This window comes from Ranitomeya variabilis, chromosome 1 (assembly GCF_051348905.1).
Source record: "Ranitomeya variabilis isolate aRanVar5 chromosome 1, aRanVar5.hap1, whole genome shotgun sequence".
Classification (NCBI taxonomy): domain Eukaryota; kingdom Metazoa; phylum Chordata; class Amphibia; order Anura; family Dendrobatidae; genus Ranitomeya; species Ranitomeya variabilis.
The window spans coordinates 299,657,557-299,684,872 of NC_135232.1; the positions used below are offsets into that span (position 1 = coordinate 299,657,557).

Sequence of the window (27,316 nt, forward strand, 5' to 3'; positions counted from 1 at the left end):
AAGATGACTGTGGCACTGTTGTAGCTGAAATGGCGCCTCCCAGGTTCGACACCAGAGAAATGCCATTACTCCTTCAGGGTACAACTCCTCTCTGTTTGCTGCAGGGACGAGTTAGGCTACTTTCACACTAGCGTCGGAACGGGGCCGTCGCTATGCGTCGGCCCGACGTGCCGACGCGCGTTGTGAAAGAAATGCCCGATGTGGGCAGCGGAAGCAGTCTTACAACGCTTCCGCTGACCCATTGTAAGGTTGAAAATGGCGGACTCGCCGCACAAAAAAACGTTACATGTAACGTTTTTTTGTGCCGGCGGTCCGCCAAAACACGACGCAACCGTCGCACGACGGTTGCGACGTGTGGCCATATGTCGCAATGCGTTGGTAATGTAAGTCTATGGGGAAAAAACGCATCCTGCAGACAACTTTGCAGGATGCGTTTTTTCTCCTAAACGACGCATTGCGACGTATTGCAAACGACGCTAGTGTGGAAGCAGCCTTACCTCACAGGAAGAGCACTAGATTCAGGCACTTTATGCTGGACCACATTCCTACTCTTCGCTACAGAACCTGGGCATGGCAGAGAGGGGTAGGCAGGGGAGGTGATGCTGGTGTTCTTCCTCTGGTGCCTTTTAAGATGGCAAATTTTGGATCTTGAAGTAAAACTTAAGCACACTAGCTATTCGACAAGACTGAAATCAAAAGCCTCAAGAATGTAGCAAAGAAAAAAACAAGTGGTATGGAATGAACATGTAAGCAAACCTACAGTGCTGTAATGTTCAGCCCAGGAGAGCAGTACGTGTGAGGAATCCCTGCTGTGTTTCGGATTGGCACAGGAAAGAGTACAATTCTCCTGCCGCTTCCTCCCAGCAGAGGAAAGCTGCAGTCACATGGGGATTTACTAGATAGAGAAGAAACATCTTATCTATCCTTGCACAGAAGCATCTCTTGTCTGGTCACCTGCTAGGACACTGCAGTGGGAGGTCTGAAGAATTGCCGGCAAGTAACATTACATTCACTGTGCACAGGGCACTTGCTTGTCTCTGATGCAGCTCCTTCAGACTGCAGAACAGGCGTGGGAGGGCTGTCTTCCTCGCGGGTTTCACGTTATCAGCTCACGGGCCAGATTTGGCCTGCGGGCTACAGTTTAACACGTGCTCTACAGGTAAGGGAGGGTAGAAGAGGAGTAAGGAGCAGATTGGGAAAACTACCAGACGGAGGTACAGAGATAGTCTGAGCTTTGTAGCAAATCTTTTACCTTACCCCAGGGCTGGATTCACATCTACACAGCTCAGTACAACTGTTGTGTCTGTATTCTAACTAAGGGATGAAGAGTAAGAATTCCTCTCTCTCTGTTTGTCATGTATGGGCGACCTCGTAGCAGATAATCTCCTCTCTCCTCCTACCTGCTCAAAGTCAATTGCAAAAAAAGAGGCAAAGCCTGCAGAGGAGAAAACAGGTGAAAATGTAAAACACAACACACAGAATAGCCAGAAAAGAAGATTATTCCTCATGTGAATATATGATAGCCTATTCTGGATATAGCTGGAGGAATATAAGAACCATAAAAGCATGAAACATTGACAAAATAAAAACCAATAAAAACCTGTATGGGAGAGTTCGATGTCAAAATGTTTTTATATTGTGGAAAATTTGGTATCAGCTTACCCCAGCTTGTGAACTCCCATTTCATTTCCACATAAAAATCAGAAGCCTGATGAAAAATAAAACAAAAGAGAAAATAATGTGAATCTGCTTTTTACTAATAAATGCTACATATAATGCATTAAGATAAATGAGATCTGCCTCTCTTTAAAATGTTTCCAAGGTGTATATGTATGTGTGTATGTGTATGTGTTATATATATATACTAGCTGTACTACCCGGCTTCGCCCGGGTTAATGACTGCTGTTAGCAAAATAGAATGTGTTAACAAAAATTTATTCTGCACACAAAAACCACAAAACAAATAGATAGAAATGTAATTATTAAAAGGCAAAAACTAAGCAAATAGAAGCATTTCACAACATATATTAGCTTTGTTATACTGAGAATGTCTTTGTTGCCTATATTAACCAATCAGAGCTCAGGTTAATTAACTGTAGCAAAATAGAAGCTGAGCTGTGATTGGTTGCTATTGGCAGCCTGATAAATCCCCAGCCAACAGGAAGCCCTCCCCCCTGGCAGTATATATTAGCTCACACATACACATAATAGACAGGTCATGTGACTGACAGCTGCCGTATTTCCTATATGGTACATTTGTTGCTCTTGTAGTTTGCTTATTAATCAGATTTTTATTTTTGAAGGACAATACCAGACTTGTGTGTGTTTTAGGGCGAGTTTTATGTGTCAAGTTGTGTGTGTTGAGTTGCGTGTGGCGACATGCATGTAGCGACTTTTGTGAGATGAGTTTTGTGTGGCGACATGCGTGTAGCAACATTTTGTGTGTTGAGTTGCATGTGACAGGTTAGTGTAGCAAGTTGTGTGCAGCAAGATTTGTGCATGGCGAGTTTTGCGCGTGGCGAGTTTTATGTGTGGTGCATTTTGAGTATGTGCAAGTTTTGTGTGAGGCAACTTTTGCATGTGGTGCAACTTTTGTACATGTGGCAATTTTTCTGTGTGTGCAAGTTTTGCATGAGGTGAGTTTTCCATGAGGTGAGTTTTGCACGTGTGGCGAGTTTTGCGTGAGCCTAGTTTTGCATATGGCGAGTTTTGCATGTAGCGAGTTTTGAGTGGTGACTTTTGTGTTTCGACTTTTATGTGGCGAGGTTGGTGTGTGTGTGTGGTGAAATGTGTGCTGAGGGTGGTATATGTGTTCAAGCACGTGGTAGTGTGTGGCGCATTTTGTGTTTGTGTTCATATCCCCGTGTGTGGTGAGTATCCCATGTCGGGGCCCCACCTTAGCAACTGTACGGTATATACTCTTTGTCGCCATCGCTCTCATTCTTTAAGTCCTCATTGTTCACATCTGGCAGCTGTCAATTTTCCTCCAACACTTTTCCCTTCACTTTTTCCCCATTATGTAGATAGGAGCAAAATTGTTTGGTGAATTGGAACGCGCGGGGTTAAAATTTCACCTCACAACATAGCCTATGACGCTCTCGGGGTCCAGACGTGTGACTGTGCAAAATTTTGTGGCTGTAGCTGCGACGGTACAGATGCCAATCCCGGACATACACACATACATACATACACACATTCAGCTTTATATATTAGATATACCTGTATGTAATCTCCTGTATATAGTATATACCTGTGTGTCATCTCACCTATATATAGTATATATCTGTGTGTCATCTCCTGTATATAGTATATACCTGTATGTCATCTCCTCCTATACATAGCATATACCTGTGTCATCTCCTCCTGTATATACTATATACCTGTAGGTAATCTGCTCCTGTATATAGTATATACCTGTGTGTCATCTCCTCCTGTATATAGTATATACCTGTATGTCATCTCCTCCTGTATGTAGTATGTACCTGTATGTCATCTCCTCCTCTATATAGTATATACCTGTGTGTCATCTCTCCTGTATATAGTATATATCTGTGTGTCATCTCCTCCTGTATATAGTATATACCTGTGTGTCATCTCCCCTGTAAATAGTATATACCTGTGTGTCATCTCCTGTATATAGTATATAGCTGTATGCCATCTCCTCCTGTATTAGCCCTCGTTCACACGTTATTTGGTCAGTATTTTTACCTCAGTATTTGTAAGCTAAAATGGCAGCCTGATAAATCCCCAGCCAACAGTAAGCCCACCCCCTGGCAGTATATATTAGCTCACACATACACATAATAGACTGGTCATGTGACTGACAGCTGCCGGATTCCTATATGGTACATTTGTTGCTCTTGTAGTTTGTCTGCTTATTAATCAGATTTTTATTTTTGAAGGATACCAGACTTGTGTGTGTTTTAGGGCGAGTTTCGTGTGTCAAGTTGTGTGTGTTGAGTTGCGTGTGGCGACATGCATGTAGGGACTTTTGTGAGATGAGTTTTGTGTGGCGACATGCGTGTAGCCACTTTTTGTGTGTCGAGTTGCATGTGACAGGTTAGTGTAGCAAGTTGTGTGCAGCAAGTTTTGCGCATGGCGAGTTTTGCGCGTGGCGAGTTTTATGTGTGGTGCCTTTTGAGTATGTGCAAGTTTTGTGTGAGGCAACTTTTGCATGTGTTGCAACTTTTGTGCATGTGGCAATTTTTCTGCGTGTGGCAATTTTTCTGCGTGTGCAAGTTTTGCGTGTGGCGAGTTTTGCACGTGTGGCGAGTTTTGCATGTGGAGAGTTTTGCGCGTGGCGAGTTTTGAGCGGCGACTTTTGTGTTTCTACTTTTATGTGGCGAGGTTGGTGTATGTGTGGTGAAATGTGCACTGAGGGTGGTATATGTGTTCGAGCACGTGGTAGTGTGTGGCGCATTTTGTGTGTGTGTTCATATCCCCGTGGTGGTGTGATTATCCCATGTTGGGGCCCCACCTTAGCAACTGTACAGTATATACTCTTTGGTGCCATCGCTGTCATTCTTTAAGTCCCCCTTGTTCACATCTGGCAGCTGTTAATTTGCCTCCAACACTTTTCCTTTCATTTTTTCCCCATTATGTAGATAGGGGCAAAATTGTTTGGTGACTTGGAAAGCGCGGGGTTAAAATTTCACCTCACAATATAGCTTTGACGCTCTCAGGGTCCAGACGTGTGACTGTGCAAAATTTTGTGCCTGTAGCTGCGACGCCTCCAACACTTTTCCTTTCACTTTTTCCCCATTATGTAGATAGGGGCAAAATTGTTTGGTGAATTGGAAAGCGCGGGGTTAAAATTTCACCTCACAACATAGCCTATGACGCTCTCGGGGTCCAGACGTGTGACTGTGCAAAATTTTGTGGCTGTAGCTGCTACGGTTCAGATGCCAATCCCGGACATACATACATACATACATACATACACACACACACACATTCAGCTTTATATATTAGATATATATTTGTCTCAAAGGTATGAATGCCATACTCTTCTTCAAGGCATTTCATTACTTAAATGGCAGCGATTAGACTTAGCTTCGGTCACTGGAGTTGCACAGGCAGATGGAGTATTAAAAGGAACCTGTCAGCAGGGTTGTGCACGGTAACCTACACACAGTGTCAGGTCGGCGCTGTTTTACCAATTAAAATGATATCTTGGTTGGCTGATGAAATCTGTCTTGTGGTTGTTCAATCTCTATTTTAAGTTAACGATATGCTTGTGCTTTGGGGAGGCCTGTAGGGGGGGTCTTTATGTGGTGCCCTGCTTACATACCCATTTGTATGACCTCAGTGACCTGCACCCAATTTTACATATTGAATATAATATGTATTGAAAAAATAAAATAACCACATTCAGCAGGCAGTTGCTGCAGCATGATCACATCTATAATATGCAATAAATTTTATTTAGTGATATATTTTTAATCTGGGAAAAAAAAAAAAAAAAGAAAGAAAAAAAAAAACTGTCTCAAAATGATGCTGGCCATGCCGTAGCGTCCATCGGTGATCCGATAGATGCTACTGCGCAGGCGCCACCATCTTGGTGGAGACAAGTTTGTTTTTTTTCCCTCTGGCAAAATGGCACGGCTTGCACCATTTTGAGAGACTTTCTCTATCGCCTCATTGGGGGACACAGGAACCATGGGTGTATGCTGCTGCCACTAGGAGGCTGACACTATGCAAATAAAAAAGTTAGCTCCTCCTCTGCAGTGTACACCCCACCGACAAGAAGTAGGATATTCAGTTTAGCTTAGTGCAGGGCCGGACTGGCCATAGGGCACTTCTGGCAAATGCCAGAAGGGCCGGTGCCAGTGGTGGGCCACTCAATCCGCCGCCCCCGCCGTCGCATTCAACTATACCGGCGTATAGACGCCGGTACAGTTGAATGCAATGATGGAGGAGAGAGCGTCCACAGACGCTCCTCTCCCATCATTCCCCGCTCTGCCTCTGACACTGCGGGTGCGCGATGATGTCATATCATCACGCACCTGCTGTGTCCCGGGCAGACTGCAGCTGCTGAGACAGGAGCAGGAACCAGGAAGCAACGCTGGGCACGAGGAGAGGTGAGGAGAGTTTTTTTTTTTCTGGACTGTGGGGCCATTCTCGGAGGAGGTGAGGGGAGGAAGAGAAGAGATGTGGGCTGTATATAGTTCTCTGTGGGCTGTGCTCTGTGCTGTATACTGCTGTGGGCTGTATATAGTTCTCTGTGGGCTGTGCTCTGTGCTGTATACTGCTGTGGGCTGTATATAGTTCTCTGTGGGCTGTGCTCTGTGCTGTATACTGCTGTGGGCTGTATATAGTTCTCTGTGGGCTGTGCTCTGTGCTGTATACTGCTGTGGGCTGTATATAGTTCTCTGTGGGCTGTGCTCTGTGCTGTATACTGCTGTGGGCTGTATATAGCTCTCTGTGGGCTGTGCTCTGTGCTGTATACTACTGTGGGCTGTATATAGTTCTCTGTGGGCTGTGCTCTGTGCTGTATACTGCTGTGGGCTGTATATAGCTCTCTGTGGGCTGTGCTCTGTGCTGTATACTACTGTGTGCTCTGTGCTATATATAGTTCTCTTTGGGCTGTGCTCTGTGCTGTATACTGCTGTGGGCTGTATATAGTTCTCTGTGGGCTGTGCTCTGTGCTGTATACTGCTGTGGGCTGTATATAGTTCTCTTTGGGCTGTGCTCTGTGCTGTATACTGCTGTGGGCTGTATATAGTTCTCTGTGGGCTGTGCTCTGTGCTGTATACTGCTGTGGGCTGTATATAGTTCTCTGTGGGCTGTGCTCTGTGCTGTATACTACTGTGGGCTGTATATAGTTCTCTGGGCTGTGCTCTGTGCTGTATACTGCTGTGGGCTGTATATAGCTCTCTGTGGGCTGTGCTCTGTGCTGTATACTACTGTGTGCTCTGTGCTATATATAGTTCTCTGTGGGCTGTGCTCTGTGCTGTATACTGCTGTGGGCTGTATATAGTTCTCTGTGGGCTGTGCTCTGTGCTGTATACTGCTGTGGGCTGTATATAGTTCTCTGTGGGCTGTGCTCTGTGCTGTATACTACTGTGGGCTGTGCTCTGTGCTGTATACTGCTGTGGGCTGTATATAGCTCTCTGTGGGCTGTGCTCTGTGCTGTATACTACTGTGTGCTCTGTGCTATATATAGTTCTCTGTGGGCTGTGCTCTGTGCTGTATACTGCTGTGGGCTGTATATAGTTCTCTGTGGGCTGTGCTCTGTGCTGTATACTGCTGTGGGCTGTATATAGTTCTCTGTGGGCTGTGCTCTGTGCTGTATACTACTGTGGGCTGTATATAGCTCTGTGGGCTGTGCTCTGTGCTGTATACTACTGTGGGCTGTATATAGTTCTCTGTGGGCTGTGCTCTGTGCTGTATACTGCTGTGGGCTGTATATAGCTCTCTGTGGGCTGTGCTCTGTGCTGTATACTACTGTGTGCTCTGTGCTATATATAGTTCTCTGTGGGCTGTGCTCTGTGCTGTATACTGCTGTGGGCTGTATATAGTTCTCTGTGGGCTGTGCTCTGTGCTGTATACTGCTGTGGGCTGTATATAGCTCTCTGTGGGCTGTGCTCTGTGCTGTATACTACTGTGTGCTCTGTGCTATATATAGTTCTCTGTGGGCTGTGCTCTGTGCTGTATACTGCTGTGGGCTGTATATAGTTCTCTGTGGGCTGTGCTCTGTGCTGTATACTGCTGTGGGCTGTATATAGTTCTCTGTGGGCTGTGCTCTGTGCTGTATATAGTTCTCTGTGGGCTGTGCTCTGTGCTGTATACTACTGTGGGCTGTATATAGTTATCTGTGGGCTGTGCTCTGTGCTGTATGCTACTGTGGGCTGTATATAGTTCTCTGTGGGCTGTGCTCTGTGCTGTATATAGTTCTCTGTGGGCTGTACTCTGTGCTGTATACTACTGTGGGCTGTATATAGTTCTCTGTGGGCTGTGCTCTGTGCTGTATACTACTGTGTGCTGTATATAGTTCTCTGTCGGCTGTGCTGTATATAGTACTCTGTGGGCTGTGCTGTATATAGTACTCTGTGGGCTGTGCTGTATATAGTACTCTGTGGGCTGTGCTGTATATAGTACTCTGTGGGCTGTGCTGTATATAGTACTCTGTGGGCTGTGCTGTATATAGTACTCTGTGGGCTGTGCTGTGTATAGTACTCTGTGGGCTGTGCTGTGTATAGTACTCTGTGGGCTGTGCTGTATATAGTACTCTGTGGGCTGTGCTGTATATAGTACTCTGTGGGCTGTGCTGTATATAGTACTCTGTGGGCTGTGCTGTATATAGTACTCTGTGGGCTGTGCTGTATATAGTACTCTGTGGGCTGTGCTGTGTATAGTACTCTGTGGGCTGTGCTGTATATAGTACTCTGTGGGCTGTGCTGTATATAGTACTCTCTGGGCTGTGCTGTATATAGTACTCTCTGGGCTGTGCTGTATATAGTACTCTCTGGGCTGTGCTGTATATAGTACTCTCTGGGCTGTGCTTTATATAGTACTCTGGGCTGTGCTGTATATAGTACTCTGGGCTGTGCTTTATATAGTTCTCTGTGGGCTGTGCTGTATATAGTTCTCTGTGGGCTGTGCTGTATATAGTTCTCTGTGGGCTGTGCTGTATATATTACTTTGTGGGCTGTGCTGTATATATTACTTTGTGGGCTGTGCTGTTTATATTACTCTGTGGGCTGTGCTGTATACTACTGTGTGGACTGTGCTGTATACTTCTACGTGGGCTGTGCTGTATACTACTGTGTGGTCTGTGCTGTATACTACTGTGTGGTCTGTGCTGTATACTACTGTGTGGTCTGTGCTGAATACTGCTGTGTGGGCTGTGTTATCTACTACGCGAGCTGTGCTATAGTATGCAGGCTGTGCTGTATACTATGCGGTTTGTGCTATATAATATGCGGGCTTTGCTATATACTATGGGGAGTATATTATATTCTATGGGGGAGGCCATGTTATGTACTATGTGGCTGTGTTATATACTATTGTGGGGGTATATTATATTCTATGGGGGAGGCTGCGTTATATACTATGGGGGGCTGCATTATATTCTATGGGGGGCTACATTATATATTATGGGGAGGTGGGCTGTATTATATTCTATGGGGGTTACATACTCTGGGGTGGCTGCATTATACTCTGTGGGGTGGCTGCATTATACTCTGGGGTGGCTGCATTATACTATATGTGGGCTGCATTATACTGTATCGAGGACTATGGGGAATGCGTTATACTATATGAAGAACTATGGGATGCATTATACTATGGGAAGTGAATTGTACTACATGGATGACTGTGGCGGTGCATTATACTATATGGAGCACTATGAGGATTGTATTATGCTATATGGAGGACTATGAGGATTGTATTATGCTATATGGAGGACTATGAGGAGTGTATTATACTATGTGGAGGACTGAGCAGTGTATTTTAATATATGGAGGACTATAGGGAGTGTATTATACTATATGGAGGACTATGGAGCACATTATAATATATGGAGGACTATGGGGTGTATTTTACTAAACAAGTAAAATGCTGCATATTCGGATTGTTTTTGCTGGAACAAAAAGCCTTGTTGTCAGCAGCACATTGCCAGTGTAAACTGTAGATGTGCTGCTGAAAACATGATACTGTATGGTGATCTATTAGTGATCGTTCTGTCTCATCATTATTCCTCAGCTGGTGGAAAGAGGCCGGGAAACAAGCGTTGAACAACTTCCGTATTGTCGATCAAACTCATTTAGTGGCCTGAACTCAGCGCACGTAAATACAACAGAAATGCTTTTGTGTGATGTGCAATATGTTAGCATTTGGGGACCCATTTTAAACTTTGCCTAGGGCCCCACTTTGCCTAAAACCGGCCCTGCCTACAAGTGTACAAAGATATTATACAGTCACCATGTGACAAGTGGGCCTGTGTAACTTCAAATGCCAGGGCTGAATTTTAGTCCCAGTCCGGCCCTGGCTTAGTGTCAGTAGGAGGTGGACACTGGTCTTTCATTAGACCCTTATCTACCTCAATGTGCGTCGTTTTCTTACAGGTTTTTTCCGGAGGGATACAGGGTGAACAGTAACACCTGAAATCCCACATTATGGACTATGAGTACGGTGTGAACTGCCACCCCGTATCCTCATAGATCCGACAGCAGGACCATGATCCTAGCACACAAGCGTGCTTAGAAGTTCGGTCCTAGCTCCGTCCCTCACCCACCAGAGCCTGTCGGTTGGAGGAGATGAGGACGTCCACCATCAGCTCCATGGACGTCTGACACCTTTCTCGGTTTAAGGTTAGTAACGGACGGCGTGGGAGTTGACGTATTTCCCCCACCCGTCCCAGTTAGCTTCCCCTCCTTGTTCCGGGGGGCCGCCCTATCTTTCCTCCGGCGCGGCGACCTTTTTAGCCGCTGCCTTTTATTCCGGCAGCCGCTCTGCTTCCTCGCTCCGGCGCTGCGGTCTCTACAGGCAGCCCCACTGCCTACTTCCTCTGGCGGACACGTTCCTCGTCCGGTGCGGAGACCTTGGCGACAGTTGCGCTGTTCCCCTTTCCGCAGGCCGCACCGCTCGTTCTTCAGCGCAGCGGCCTTCTTCGGCGGTCGCCGGCCTCTAATTTAGGCCCCGGCTTCTGCCCGGGTCTACTTCCGGCGCCGCGACTCCGCCCATTTCCGTTTTCATCGGGCGGGCTTTTTTCCCGCCCGTCACTTCCTTTCTCAGTGGGACACGTCTGTGCTGTCTCTGGATCCTCAGATCCGGCTTTCCGTCCAATTCTAATAGCCTCTCAATTGGCTGTCATCCCCTCTCATTCCCCAGGTCCGGTCCTCCCATGGCAGGTGGTGACGACGGTCACCAGCCTTCCCCGCTGGGGCGCAGTTTCTCGCCATCCGTTAGTGAAGGGGGCATTGGTCGGAGCAAGAGTCCTCTCTGCCGATCGACACCCTTGAGATAGGGGCCATTCTTCTATCCCTGAGTCACTGGGAAAGGCTTCTCAGAGGTCTGCCAGTCAGAACCCAGACGTCCAATGCCTCGGCGGTGCATATGTCACTCACCAGGGAGGGAATCAGAGTCTTTTGGCAATGGCGGAGATATCCAAGATCCTCCTCTGGGCAGAGGCGACGGTTTCGGCACTATCCGCAGTGCGTATCCCCGGCGTGGACAACTAGGCCGCAGTGTTTTCTCTGCCGCGAGGGCCTTGCGGCAGGAGAATGGTCCCTGCTTCAGGAGGTCTTCCTTCAAATTTGGCTTATGATGGGGGAACTCCGGACACGGATCTCCTGGCATCCCGACTGTTTAGGAAGGTTCCACCGTTTGTTTCCAGGTCCGCGATCCTCTTGTTGTGGATACCGATACCTTGGCCATTCCTGGGTCGCAATTTGTACTTCCCTATCTGCTCCTCCCTTCCCTTTCTTCCCAGGCTGTTGAAGATCAACGCGGAGGGGGTACCGGTCATTCTGACAGCAACAGATTGGCCCAGAAGGTTCTGGTTCCCTGAGATCGCCCATTTCCTCGCGGACTCCCACTGGAGGCCCCCAGACGGGCCAGATCGTCTGTACCAAAAACCTATCTGCCACAGAGTTCTTGGTGGCTCAAATTAACAGCTTTACCGTTGAAACCTTCCCTTTTGGCCATTTTCTCAAGGCGGACTTGATGCTGGCCTTGCCCTTAGTACTTTAAAAGGGTCAGATAGCAACCCTTTCCATTCTTTTTCTGAAGTCCCTTTCAGAAGTCCTTAGCTACTGGCTATCACGGTACAAGGATTTATATCCGTCCCGTTCTCAGATCAGAACTTTTCTTCAAGAAGTGGCGCATGCGGCTCTCACGTACCAGACTCCTGTGGATCCCTGGGACCTCAATCTTGTTCTGGAGGCTCAATGGGGTTCTCCCCTTGAAATCTTGTTCTGGAGGCTCAGTGGGGTTCCCCCCTTGAACCTCCCCATGAGGCCTCACTGTCTTTTCTGTCCTGCAAGGTGGCGTTTCTGGTGGCCATCTCCTCCACTCCTGGCGTGCCTCGGAGTTGGTCGCTCTCTCCTGTCGCCCCATTTCTTGGTTCTTCACCAGGATAGGGTAGTTTTACGGCCTTCGTCGCCTTTTCTTCCCAGGGTGGTGTCCTCCTTTTTACTTGAATAAGATCGTCCTGGGGCGTTCGCTGAACAGGCTAGACCTGGTCAGGGCGGTGAGGATCTATTTGTCTAGGACCGCCTTCTTTAGGAAGATGGACCGTCTTTTTGTCATTCCAGACGGTACGCCAAGAGGCCTGCCGGCTTCCAAGGTTACGATTGTTCTCTGGATCAGACCTGCCATTCTGGAGGCTTACCGGGTCAAGAACAGAGTGACTCCTCCTGGGATTAAGACTCACTCTTCCCCGGGCAGTGGGCGCCTCCTGGGCAGTACACCATCAGGCATCCGCTCTACAACTTTGCTAGGCGGCAACCTGGTGTTCCGTTCACTCATTTGCCAAATGTTATAGGCTCCATACCTACGCTTCGGCAGTTGCCAGCCTAGGCGGAAGGATCTTGCAGGCGACAGTGGTGAGTCCTCCGACCTGAATGGAGTTTTTCTGATGTTCCCACCCCAGGGACTGCTTTGGGACGTCCCATGGATCCTGTGTCCCCCCCAATGAGGCGATAGAGAAAACAGGATTTTTGGTTGCTTACCGTAAAATCTGTTTCTCAGAGCCTTCATTGGGGGACACAGCACCCTCCCAAGTTGAACAGCTCTGTTTATTGTGTTATACTGTTAACTTTTGAGTTCTTTGAACACTCTGAGTGTTTGAAACTGTTAATCTGTAGAGCGCTGCGGAACTTGTTGGCGCTTTATAAATAAAGATTATTATTATATTATTATTCTCTCTCTTTTACACGTTGCTTCTCCTACTGCTTTCTCACTAACTGAATATCCTACTTCCTGTCGGTGGGGTGTACACTGAAGGAGGAGCTAACTTTTTTATTTGCATAGTGTCAGCCTCCTAGTGGCAGCAGCATACACCCATGGTTCCTGTGTCCCCCAATGAAGGCTCCAAGAAACAGATGTTTTGTTTTTTTTTCAGAATAAATGTAGATCACTAAAAAAATAATTGAATGCATATTATACATGCGACCATGCTGCAGCAATGTGATTTTTCTTTTTCACTACACATTATATTTAGTATGTAAAATAGGGGGTAGGTCAGTGATGGATCAGTGACCTGTCATAAGCCATCAGTATGAAGCAGAGAACCAAATGCAGAACCCCCCCCAGGCCGCCTGGGACCACGATCATATCATTAGCTCAAAACTGAAAAAGGAGATTTTTGTGTACTCACCGTAAAATCTCTTTCTCTTAGCCTCTAATTGGGGGACACAGGACCATGGGTGTTATGCTGCTGTCCACTAGGAGGCGACACTATGCATAATCTGAAAAAGATTAACCATGGCTCCTCCTCTGCAGTATACACCCCAGGACGGTGTTAGCCTTCTCCAGTTTTCTGCAAAAGCATTAGGAGGAACTTAACATGAATAACATAACCATGCCTATAAGAAGGCCACTATGTACGAGCTCAAAGAACAATATGAGAACTCCGTTACAACGGCCCTTAAAGGGCAACAGGGTGGGAGCTGTGTCCCCCAATTAGAGGCTAAGAGAAAGATTTTACGGTGAGTACACAAAAATCTCCTTTACTCTGTCGCCTCATTGGGGACACAGGACCTTGGGACGTCCAAAAGCAGTCCCTGGGTGGGAAGCAATGGATGAATATTGTGCAGACAGGCCCCTAAACTTGGGGCACAGCCGCCTGCAGAACCCGCCTACCCAGGCTCGCATCTGCTGAGGACTGGGTATGAACTCTGTAGTGTTTAGCAAACGTGTGTAGGCTAGTCCAAGTGGCCGCCTTACACACTTGTTGTGCCGAAGCCTGGTGCCGAATGGCCCAGGAGGCCCCTACCGCCCGTGTAGAGTGTGCCGTAATACCGGCCGGAAGAGGAGAATTTTTAAGGCGGTAGGCCTCTTGTATGGTGGATTTGATTCATCTGGCAAGGGTAGCTTTGGAAGCCGGCAGACCCTGGCGGTCGCCTTCCAGAAGAAGGAAGAGAGAATCAGACTTCCGGAAGGGCGCAGTCCTAGACATATATACGCAATGCCCTGACGAGGTCAAGCGTATGCAGAGCCTTCTCCACTCTATGAACCGGAACCGGACAAAGGGATGGTAGTGAAATTTCCTCATTGAGGTGGAAGTTGGACACAAGCTTCGGAAGGAAGGATGGGACTGTATGGAGAACTACCTTGCCCTGGTGAAAAGCCAGGAAGGGCCGTCTGCAGGAGAGTGCTGACAGTTCAGACACTCTGCGTAGCGAAGTGATTGCCACCAGAAAGACCACCTTCTGGGATAGAAGGCGGAGTGGGACCTCCTTAAGGGGTTCGAAAGGTGGTCCCTGCAATGCTGTCAGGACCAGGTTGAGGTCCCACGTTTCTAGTGGTCGTCTGTAGGGGGGAACCAATCGGGAAACCCCCTGAAGAAAAGTCCTTACTTATGGCTTGTTAGCAATGCATCTCTGAAAAAGCACTGAGAGAGCTGACACCTGGCTCTTAAGCGAGCCCAGGGACAGCCTGGCCTCCAGACCCGATTGGAGAAAGCCAAGTACTTTGGGGAGGGAATAAGGGAGTGGGGTCTGGCCACGTGAGTCGCACCAGGTAAAGAAAGCTTTCCAGGTACGGTAATAAATCTTGGCAGAGGCTGGCTTCCGTGCCCTGATAATGGTTCCAATGACGTCCGGCGAGAGCCCTGCCTGGGTTAGAACCCAGGTCTCAAGGGCCACACTGTCAAATTGAGAGCCCCTGAGTTCTGGTGGTAGAACGGGCCTTGTGATAGAAGATCGGGGGGGTCTGCTGTAAGTTGTACGATGTCGGCGTACCATGTACGTCTGGGCCAGTCTGGTGCGATTAGGATGGTTGGAACTCTCTCCTGCTTGATCTTCCTCACCACTCTGGATATCAGGGGGAGAGGTGGAAAAATGTACTGAAGCTGGAACTGGGTCCAGTCCTGAACCAGGGCATCTGCTCCGAGCGACCGCGGATCGTGTGTTCTGTCCATGAAGTTGGAGACCTTGGCATTGAAGTGGGATGCCATCAGGTCCACGTCCGGAGTCCCCCAGCGATGGCAGATGTGGCGAAAAATTTCGGGATGGAGAGACCACTCTCCCGAGTCCATTCCTTGTCGGCTGAGGAAGTCGGCTTCCCAGTTGTCCACACCCGGAATGTGGACCGCAGAGAGCACCGACCCTGTGTCTTCCGCCCAGTGGAGGATGTGTGTCACTTCTCGCATCGCCTGGGTACTGCGGGTCCCTCCTTGGTGGTTCACATATGCCACAGCCGTGGCATTGTCCGACTGTACTCTGATGTGAGAGGCTGCCAGTAAGTGACGGAAGGCTCTCAACGCCAGGAGGATGGCACGAATTTCCAGGATGTTGATTGGCATGGTCGCTTCTACTGGTGACCACTTGCACTGTGGTGTAGGTGCACCGCACCCCAACCAGTCAGGCTCGTGTCGGTGGTCAGGACCTTCCATTGACCTGTGTGAAAGGATTTCCCCGTTGCGGAGGAGGGTGCGAACTCCTAGGCGGAGAGCCAGTGCCTTTTCCTTGGGAAGGAGCACCAGACCCCTGGAGGTGTCGAATAGCATTCCCAGGAAGGTCAGAGACTGACTCGGGGTTGGCAATGACTTTTGTAGGTTGACTAACCAGCCCAGGCGATTCAGAGTGTCAATTGTGATTGAGACACTGAGCTCGCAGTCCTTGAAGGTGGAAGCTTTGATGAGGAGATCGTCCAGGTATGGAACGACTACTATGCCTCTGGAGTGCAGGACGTCCACGGTGGCTGCCATGACCTTGGTAAACACTCTGGGAGCCGTGGAGAGTCCGAGCGGGAGAGCCACGAACTGGTAGTGGTCCTGGTCGATTGCGAACCCGAGAAATCTCTGATGGGCGGGTGCAATCGGTATATGCAGGTATGCGTCTTGTATGTCTATGGAGGCGAGATATTCTCCCTTCTCCATGGACGCAATGATGGACCGAAGGGACTCCATGCGGAAGTGACGAACCCATACATATTTGTTGAGTTGTTTTAGGTCCAGTATGGGCCGTACGCTGCCTCCTTTCTTGGGGACTACGAAAAGATTGGAGTAGAACCCTCGGAAGCGCTCGGCCGCGGGAACCGGTACTATGACTGCCGCTTGAAGACGCGAGGAAACCGCTTGGTGGAAGGCACGAGCCTTGGTTGGCGGTTTTGGGGGAACAGATTGGAATAATCGGTTCGGTGGGTTGGAAGTGAACTCTATCTTGTATCCGGAAGACACTAGTTCGCTGACCCACCTGTCTTCTGTAATAGGCAGCCAGACTTGCTGAAAGAGCATAAGTCAGCCGCCTACGGGTGGGATGTCTTCCGGAGTCCGTGAGTCATGAGGAGAAAGTCTGAGGTTTTCCTCCTTTGGGCTTTGACTGGCCTGCTTTTGACTGCCAGGTCTTGTCCGACCTTTGCGTCGACCGTGAGTTGTCCCTGCGTGGGGAACGGTTACGATTTTTTTTAAAAACGGAGTACCAAATTTTAGGTGTGCCTCCTATGCTACACTTAGCAAAAACTGGAGAAGGCTAATGCCGTCCAGGGGTGTATACTGCAGAGGAGGAGCCATGGTTAATCTTTTTCAGATTATGCATAGTGTCGCCTCCTAGTGGACAGCAGCATGACACCCATGGTCCAGTGTCCCCCAATGAGGCAACAGAGTAATAAAGATTAAACAAGAACCACAAGACGGATTTCATCAACCAAGGTGTCACTTTAATCAGTATAACGGCGCCGACCTGACACTGTGTGAAGGTTACTGTGCACAATTCTGCTGACAGGTTCCCTTCAAGATGCCTTTTGCCTGGTATGAAACAGGCTCACCTTCAGATAACCAGTGTATAATAAAACTCTGAAACTCTAAAATACGCTTTACATTTCAATTATTCACTCATATCAAAATCTCGGCTTGCTCTCAGGAAATAAAAACACATGAAGAGGCAGAAACTGGAGTTGACCTGCAGTGCCTGCTACACACTGAACTGAGCTGTGTAGTGCAGCTCCATTCACCATTGACCCCCAGCCACCACCAGCGCTAATAACAGCTGATCAGTGGGATTGCAGGGGGTCAGACAGCCACCAATCCGAGGTAGGATAGATCTCCTCTATATACCCAGACAATCACTGTAAGCTGCTGATGCATTTAGCTCACAGTAGGGAGTTTATTGGAAATTATTTTTGTGTCTACATGGTGTTCAGCCCTTGTGTGTAGTGATGAATGTTATTATTCACTGAATGAAAAACTAGGATGTCAAAAAAGGTGAGCATCTAAAACACAAAAGTGAAGTAACTTATGATAAAGCAAGCTGTTTTACCCCTTTGTTAAGGATCCCATGTGTGTAATGCATGCAGTCACATCTGTGTCGTCACCACTTTCTGGCCAACTCTAGCACCACGCGACTACAATTGTGACTTCACAAATCACACAGTGATCCTGCAGGTTGGAAGAGTTGTTACCTGATGCCAGAGGAACTGAAGTGGGGCTGAAAACGAAGGAGATGAGTATGTAGCTACATGCATTACACACAAAATCACATACGAAATCACTTACAAAAGGGACAAAAAAAAAAAAAAAAATTGTGTAGTGGGGCCTTAAAACAGTTGGCAGATATGACACTGGGAATAGCGTTAAGAAAAAAAAAAAAAAAAAGGTTCTCAAATAATCGGCTGCGGTGTTGACCTGGCCCCTACAGCATGGTGCTGCAAGATTAGTATAAAGTCACCTCCAGGGTCTTCTTCAGTAGTTCAGGTACTCCTCCAAGGGCTGTGGATGCCTTGTGATATTCCCGATACTGCAGAACCATCTGCACCATCTCTGGGTCTCCTGTGCTGACTGCTTCATGCAAAACTGGAAGACATAATGTGCTGTAAATACACTACAAATATACAGGCACATTACAAGAAGCATGCACTTAGAGACTGATCATTCCCTTCATGAGCATGTGTGCCAGATCACTGTAAAGATTTCCAAATATTATGTAATCATGTTAAATCAGAGAAATAAGCTTCTTCCCCCACTTATGGGCCACTTTCTCTTTCGTTTTGCCTCCTGAACTCATTATTCAATAGGAAATACTGCTAAAACCTTCTGACTTAAGGGTACCGTCACACAGTACCATTTTAATCGCTACGACGGCACGATCCGTGACATCGCAGCGATCGTATGATTATCGCTCCAGCGTCGTAGACTGCGGTCACACGTTGCAATCACGGCGCTGGAGCGATGCCGAAGTCCCCGGTAACCAGGGTAAACATCGGGTAACTAAGCGCAGGGCCGCGCTTAGTAACCCGATGTTTACCCTGGTTACCAGCGTAAACGTAAAAAAAACAAACAGTACATACTTACATTCCGGTGTCTGTCCCCGGCGTTCTGCTTCTCTCCACTGTGTAAGCGCCATAGCCGGAAAGCACAGCGGTGACGTCAGACGTCACCGCTGTGCTCGCTTTCCGGCTGGCAGACGCTCACACTGCAGAGAAGCTGAGACGCCGGAGGACAGACACCGGAATGTGAGTATGTACTGTTTGTTTTTTTTACGTTTACGCTGGTAACCACGGTAAACATCGGGTTACTAAGCGCGGCCCTGCGCTTAGTAACCCGATGTTTACCCTGGTTACAAGCGAACACATCGCTGGATCGCTGTCACACACAACGATCCAGCGATGTCAGCGGGTGATCAAGCGACGAAAGAAAGTTCCATACGATCTGCTACGACGTACGATTCTCAGCAGGGTCCCTGATCGCTGCTGCGTGTCAGACACTGCGATATCGTAACGATATCGCTAGAACGTCACGAATCGTACCGTCGTAGCGATCAAAATGGTACTGTGTGACAGTACCCTAAGACAAGACTGTGACCCCAATGTGGGATCAGATTCCAGCTCAGTAATGCCCCTACCGTGTAGAGGGGAGAGGGAGAAGGAGGGCAAAGAGGAGACAGAGAGATACATAGAACATCCCAGTGCCACATTCACAGCTACACTGCTCCTTGCTGAGACATAACCCCTGTGCTGCCATTTCTGGGGGGGGTGCAAAACAAACAGGATGGCATCAATTCTTCAAGTCTCTGTGTACAGCAGACATAACACTAATTTACCCACTAGCTCAAAGACTACTGAAAATAAAAGAGAACTGCTATCACAGGGGAAGCACTGTGAAAAAGGCACAAATCATGTAGACAAAATAAAAGAAGAATGGGTGCTCCATGTGTAAAATCGGTGGAAAGGTAGGGAATAGACTCATTTGCAAGCACAACACTGCATGAAGTTTAGAAGGTAAAGGGGATGTGGCTGCTGATCCACCTGCTGAACCGGATACTGGTCAGAGGAAAATAAAAAAAGAGGTAATGTGACTAAAAGGTCGAAAATGGAAGACTTTGACAATGCGTTTCAGAGTTGTTCTAACCCTTTTGTCAAGTCTGATGATGAAGTTAGAACAACTTCTTAGGCCTCTTTCACACTTCCGTTTTTTGCCATCCGTCGCAATCCGTCGTTTAGGGAAAAAAAACGAATCCTGCAAAAGTGCTTGCAGGATGCGTTTTTTCCCATTGATTTGTATTAGCGACGGATGGCCACACGTCGCATCCGTCGTGTTTTGGCGGACTGTCGGGACAAAAAAAAAAAAACGTTCCAAGTGAACGTTTTTTTGTCCGTCGCGTCCGCCATTTTAGACCTTGCATGCGAGGCCGAAACTCCGCCCCCTCCTCCCCGGACTTCAAAATGGGCAGCGGATGCGTTGAAAAACTGCATCTGCTGCCCACGTTGTGCACAAGTTTCACAACGTCCATCGGTACTTCGGCCCGAAGCATGGCAACGGACCCGTACCGACGGAAGTGTAAAAGAGGCCTTAACGCCTTGCCGATAAAGTCTAACTTTTTTGATCCTTTGGTCACATACCGCCTTTAAAAAAAAAAAAATTAGTCCCTTCTATTCTAAATCAAGTAATGGGTACAGCGATATTTCTCATGTAGGCACAACAGCTTATCCTGAAAAGTTACTTGAAGAGTATAATAATCCCTAAATAGCACTCTAAAAACCTTTTATTTCTCCGTGATGATAACTCTGGTAAATCAATGAATAGATTAAAAGAAGCATTACATAAAAACACACTGAAGGAGTGTGAGCACAGATGACATCGATTAAGGCAGTTCACTCTGGGTTACACAGAAATGTCCTATCACACTGCATGAATTCAAATTAATGGAACAAAATTTAATACAAGGGACAACAAAATAAAGTACATTACCAGTCCATCCATCTCCGTTTTCTTTTGTGACATCTGCTTTATGCCTGAGAAGTACCCTAGCAGACTCAAGATGTCCTAGGGAAACCGCAAGGTGCAACGGTGTCCTGCCCCGTGGGTCCAGCTCCTCAATATCCTGTTGCGAAAAATGAAAATTAGCAATTAAAAGTACCTGTTTAATATAATGTATTTTACTAGATGAAACAGGAGAAGACTGAAGGGACACTCCTCTACTGCTACATTAGTACCACATCTGGCTTTGACCTTCGAGATAGCGCATGCAAGCAACTTGGGTGTACAATGTTTGTCCACTTAATGCAATGAAACTGGAAGGAATATAGCTTACAAGTATCCAATATGTATATATGGATTGCTTTAGAGTTATGGGTGCCCCTAGGTTCTAGAATCTCAACAGGGAAGGATATGTCCAATTGCAGTTAAAGTGGTGTGTTCATCTTTCTTAAGGGGGCGCACTGCTCCTTTGCCTCCTGGATTCCTGCTTGTTGAAGGGGCGGTGCGCTCCTGAAGACTGGCATACAGAAATTACAGCTCCTGGCTTGGAATATTCTTTATTAGAGGCATATGCTAATTATTAACAGTTCAGAAATCTCCTTCACCTATGGGAGGAAGAGAGGGATTTTTGGGTGCAGCAATCATATTGCAGACTGTATGATTACCGCAGTCACAAGGATTTCTGAGATTCCCTGTAGATCCGGAATACCTGTTCATCATCTACTGGCACCTTGGTTTGTAAGAGGATAGTGGTCTTCCAATTTATTTGTGCTAGCCTACGATGGTGACGAACTGGACACAAGCCAGCACTCAAATGAAAACCTCAGATCAATAAGACTAAAGACATGATTAACGTTGGTTAATCCATCGCAGTTAAGTGCACATTAATAGTAAATGGTTTGGGGTAATAGTAAGAGGATTACAATAATTAGGAATATTACTACAGTATCACACAAGAAGATTTGAAAGAAAAAAACTTTAGTAAATGTAAGCCAGTACGCAAATTTATAGAAATCCTGCCAATACATTCATCTCTATTATGCAGCATATGCGCAATATGAAACCCCGGCGGGATTTCGCCAATGCAGCAGTGCAGGCTTAGTGACCGGCATGCTTATTACCAGTCAATAACGATAGAATGAAAATATTAAAAAGGAATAAAACCGTATTGAAAAATGTATCAACTGAAAATAATAATAAACCTTCACATAATGCAACGATTACTGCAGGGGTTATACTACGATAACAGAAGACAACACTGCCCTGAATACTACTAGGGGCTCCTACCATCAATGGACCTAGCATATCCTAGTTTAAGACCAACAAGAGCCACTTTAATTGCTTTTACCATACTGATTAATTGGGCTGTCATACAGACGTACAAATTGGGACAGATCTGACTGCCATGCACAGACTAGTCAGATATCAAGGCAAACAGACAGACTGCAGCGGCAGAGAGTCAACCCTAGATCCGGGCAGGGTATATAATACTAGGCTTTTTTTTTTTGGAACTACTGCAGATTATGACAAAAACATCTGAAGAGATGAACTGGAATAGAAGTTGATGTGCATGCAGATTGTAAGCACATGTGTTCACACTGGCCACTAAATAGACAAAACCCAAGACAAGAAAAAAAAAAGAAAATATCCTGCAGTAAACAGCAATAGTGCATGAAAATAAAGGGTGCTTCGTTTTTTTTTTGTGTTAAACAATTAATGAAAAGTGGATTTGATTTCATGAAAACTCATGCCCACTATGTGATTAAAGATGCTGTTGAACTGCGTCCCCGTTCTTTTTTTTTTACTGGAAGCCTGAAAAAAAAAAACATATTAAAGAGGTACTCCGGGGAGAAAGGGGAAAATTTTGTACTGTACACTATAAAGACTGAAAAAAAAATAATCAACATTTCCGCACATTGGAAAGTAGATTCATGGGGTTTTCTTGGATTTTAGACTTTTTTTTTTTTTTTAAAGATTAGGGAATGCTATAGAATAGAATTGGGGTAAACATCAGTTACCTGTTCAATTTCCAATGCGCCAGCATTACCTCTTATGGTTGCTGCATTGATGAAATCCTAAGAATAGCTATGACGTGCAACCATTCACGCCGTATGTATATCCTCAGGACTTTACAATTCAAAAATAGCTAAGGAGGATAGCCACTAGATAAAACATAACTTTTAGGCCATGTTCACACTTTGCGGCGTCCCTCTGCGGGTTCTCCCGCAGCGGAATTGATAAATCTGCAGGGCAAAACCGCTGCGGTTATCCCTGCAGATTTATCGTGGTTTATTCCGCGGTTTCCGCTGCGGGATTACTCCTATTCTATTGATGCTGCATATGCAGCAATATGCAGCATCAATAGTAATGTTAAAAATAATAAAAATTGGTTATACTCACCCTCCGATGTCCGGATCTCCTCGGCGCTGCACGCAGCGCTCCGGTTCCAAAGATGCTGTGCCGAGAAGGACCTTCGTGACGTCATGGTCATGTGACCCGGGCGTCATCATAGGTCCTGTTCGCACAGCAACTCTGACCGGCCGGCCGCATGCAGCGCTGAGTGGTGAGTATAACATGATTTTTTTATCCCAAATATGGTTCCCAGGGCCTGGAGGAGAGTCTCCTCTCCTCCACCCCGGGTACCACCCGCACATTAACCGCTTACTTCCCGCAACGTGGGCACAGCCCCATGCGGGAAGTAAGCGGTTCAATGCATTCCTATGGGTGCAGAATCGCAGCGATTCTGCACAAAGAAGTGACATGCTGCGGGTTGTAAACCGCTGTGTTTCTGCGCGGTTTTTCCCGCAGCATGTGCACAGCGGTTTGCGGTTTCCATAGGGTTTACATGTAAATGGAAACGCTATGGAAACTGCTGCGGACCCGCAGCATCAAAATCGCCGCGGATCCGCGGTAAAAAACGCAAAGTGTGAACATGGCCTTATATTCTAAGAGGGCACCCTTTTCTATAAATATACAGGCATACACATATATATAAGCGGACCACCTGCATGTCATAAAAGTTAGGTTCCAAGAGGAAAAAACCCTTCAACATGTTAATGGGGTTTAACTCTACTTTATAGTTCCCATAGGATCTATATATTGAAGGCCGTCATAGCAAAAAGGCAGTGGCACTTTTACTATATGATACAACACACAAATACTTTGTTTTCTTTGGCTGTCTCTTTAGCTAAAGGCCCGCAGACTCAGAAGCCAGATTCAGAAACATAGATGCATATAAACTTATACGAATGATGTTGAAACCGTAACTAGGAGGAGAAAAAAGGGGGGGGGGGGCGGCTGAGGGGGATTAGGGTGAGCGGAGAAAGGGGGGGCTGGCTATTTACAGAAAACATCCGTATTTGATTTGATCATTGAGACCTCGAGGTTGGCATGTATCCTGTATGAAGATCCAACTAGCCTCTCTTTGTAGTAGTAGCCTATCGAGGTCACCCCCTCTCTTCGGCATATCAACCTTATCGATTCCCATGAATCGCATGACTCTGGTGTTCCCACCATGTAGGCCGTTAACATGTTTAGCAATTGGAGTGTCCCTCTGATTCCGTATATCCCCCAAATGTTCTCCTACCCTTCTCCTTAGCTCCCTTATTGTCTTCCCGACATAGGTGATGCCACATTCACAGGTAGCCCTGTAGATCACCCTTGTAGTTCTGCAATTTATGAATTTATGTAGCTTGAAGGTCTGTTGTGTGTTCTCATTATAGAACTCCTTCCCAATACATATCGACTCACATGCTATGCAGCTACCACACCTATAGCAACCTGCTGGTCTCTGTGGAAGCCATGTTGCCTCTCTAGGTGTATTAAAGTGGCTATGTACGAGCCTGTCACCCAACGTCTTAGATCTACGGTAAGTAATAGTTGGTTTGTTTCCCAGGGTATCCCTTAGGTCTTCATCCATCCTAAGAACCCCCCAATGTTTCTGTATGATGTTTTTAACAGATGATGCCCCATTATCATATGTACAGATTAGTCGTGTTACCTTCGAGCTCTTCAGGTATGACGTTATGGGGGTTTTGGGGGGCGGCGCTGGATATTTTTGGGCAGGCTTTATAAGGTAGAACCATTAGTTTGATGTTGAGGACTTACCACAAGCTGCAGAGATAGCTAACCTTGTTGACTACCTAGGGTGCCCAGCCACTGCGGGACCTTATATGAACGGACTTATATGAACTTTACTTCTGGATGAGTGACTGAGCCCACTGGCATTTTTTCATTTCAAGACTCCCCTGATGATTCTCCTGCACGGGAGTTGAAACGCGTTGGGAGATAAGAGACATTTTCGGGTCTACAGACTGTATGGTGGGCGTCCATAGTAGGAACACTTGGGGCCTGTCCTTGTCAGGACAGGAGCTATATATGGGTTTACAGGGAAGATAGTGGAAGTGTCCCTACCCTTACTCCTTACCCCATGCTCTGGAACCACCATTGTTTTGGATATTGGGAGGCATTACCCTTATACGTCCGTCTGAACTGGTAAGACTGTTCCGGTTTTTTATCTTGAGCACTGGTTCACTTTAGCACTTTGTTTTTTGTTATATATGTGTCTTTGTTGGGATCCAAGGTTTTTAATCTGAGTATTAAAAGTTATGTTTTATCTAGTGGCTATCCTCCTTAGCTATTTTTGAATTGATGAAATCCTGTCCATCATTCACATAACTGCTGCAGCCAATCACTGCTCAGCATTGAGTTTTGTGCGTGCAAAATCTGACCACTCGGGTGGTCAGCGACTGGTTGCATTAGTTATCTGAATGATGGAGACAAAGTGTAATCACTGCAGGACCACCACAGTGGTGACACTGGAGCAATTGGACATTCCCTACTTTGGGGGCAAATATTTAAAATCACAGAAAATGTTTAACTTCTATATGGCGTTCCTGACTGCTGAGTCCATTAAATCAAGAAAACTCAGTGAGTACCATGTCAAGAAAACCCCTACTAGTCACCAGTGTTAAAGTTCACATGTCCTGTAGAATTTATTAGGCCCCTGTCCATGTTTCTGGTACCTGTAGCGTCATTTTTCACACCTACCGGAGACACGTACACGCAAACACCATTTATATACTATGGGGCTGTGCACAAATGTGGTGGAGGACAGCCGTTTTGCATGCGTCTTACGCTTCAACGGGTCCAGGTCTTTTTAATCCTGATGTATTGAATAAACTGATTTCCGGTTAAAAAAAAAAAATCTAGAGTGCCACCTGTTCACTATTCTTTTCTTGGATTCCTGATGGCATTGTACGTCTGGGGTGCTGCACCTGTATCTGTGAAGCCGAAGTGCTACCAGCCTACCGTGGATCCATCAAGGTACACTTACTGTGTTTAGTGCCGATGTCTCTATGCTTGTTTTAAATTGACAGGGTTAGTAATATAGTGTCTGATAGACACCTTTCGATTACTAAAATCAGGGCTTGATGTCAGATGCGTTTTTGGACAATTCACAGCTGACATCAACCCCAAGTCTCATTACCCTCACTGCCAATGAACCAGGGCAATCGGGAAGCATCAAGGCAAAGCACGTCTAATGAGATGCACCACTTCTGCGGCTGATGCAGGCTGGTATTTTTAAGCTGGGAAGGGTCCAATATCCACACACAGCTGTCTGCATAACTTTTGCTGGTTACCAAAAATTGGGGGACCAGCACAATTCTTTTTCCCCCCCATTTACTCATTTATTAGGGTAATATATGTACAGTAAACTACACATGCAAGTGAAATTATATTTATCGGTCGTCCATGACAGCACTACGGAGAGAGGGGATCCGCCCTTCAGGAACAGGAAACCTACAGATACATAAGGGCGGCACCTCTCCCACGCATCAGTTGGTTTCCTGTTCCTGGAGGACAGGATTCCCTGCAGATACGACTTCGTTTCTCCTATCAATACCCAGGCCGGCTGTCCGACCCAGGTAGCGAGGGGGTCTCCTACCTCGGGCAGTGCGGGTCCCTGGAAGCGCCACGGTGGGTCCGGGTAGGGCTCCACGACAGTGAGCGGTGCAGTGTGGAGCGACGTCCGGGGAGGTCCATCCCCAGTGGTCAGCAGGTGAGTATGTCCCCCCCCCCGGGGTCCGCTCTCCCCCCTGGGCCTCGGTCTTCCCCACTCTGATCCCCGTCGGTGCGGTGCAGCGCGGCGTCCTGTGTGCTCCTTTTGATTCGGGACCGGAGCTGGGGGTCGGACGCCGGCCTCTGCCGCGGTCACCGCTGGGCTGCGGCCGTGGAAGCGGCGGTGGCGTAGCGGGGGGGCGGCTGGATGGTCCGGCGGCACCGTTCCCCAGCTTCCGGGCACGTTTCTGAGCGTTCTGCCCGAAACCGGAAGTGACGCTCAGGGGGCGGGGCCAAAACCGGAAGTCAAACGCCGGCCGGTTTTTTTCTAAAAACGCCGCTGTCCTGCATGCGGCGGGGGCGGGGGGGGGGGGGGGGGGCGTTTGGGTGCAGGGGGGGTGGAGCAGTCACCTGCAAGTCGGGGGGGTGGATTTGGCCACACACCTGCACTGATTCCGGATCCGGGGGAGGGCTATTTATAGCCAAACAGAATGCTGCAGCACTGCTTGTGAGCCCATCTGCAGCTATGGATGAGCCGGAAGCTGCCGTCGGTCTGCTGGAGCAGGAGCAGGATGGATCCTCGGAGAAGTCCCATGCGAACCCCCAGCTGAAGACCCGCGGACGCAGTAACCAGACCAGTCGCAGATCTAAGCAGAAGGATCTGGACCGACCCCCCAGTAATCCGGTACCTACCGCTACTGCCTGGGTAAGAGATCTTCGTGAATGTACCCTGATGCAGTCTTTTCCTATGTTTATTTCCGTAGGGGAAAAAAAGCGCTGGTAAATCAAAAAACAAGGAGTGCGCGCTATGCGCTTGCCCTTTGCCAGACGCCTACCCTAAGAGACTTTGTCAGTCGTGTGTACGGCAGACGGTAGGAAATAAATTGATGGGAACAC

General features: G+C 47.3%; 1 protein-coding gene across 3 annotated transcripts in view; it reads right to left on the bottom strand.

Moving 5' to 3' along the window:
• The window catches only part of ANKRD13A (ankyrin repeat domain 13A), an 81,497-nt gene that overhangs the window by 37,998 nt on the left and 16,183 nt on the right, over positions 1-27,316 (bottom strand). For all 3 annotated transcript variants that reach the window (XM_077295574.1, XM_077295585.1, XM_077295592.1), the window contains 3 exons: positions 20,351-20,483; positions 17,832-17,956; positions 1,663-1,708 (listed from right to left, as the gene is read on the bottom strand). In XM_077295574.1, the coding sequence (XP_077151689.1) occupies positions 1,663-1,708; positions 17,832-17,956; positions 20,351-20,483 (304 nt within the window). The remainder of the gene's footprint in view (positions 1-1,662; positions 1,709-17,831; positions 17,957-20,350; positions 20,484-27,316) is intronic.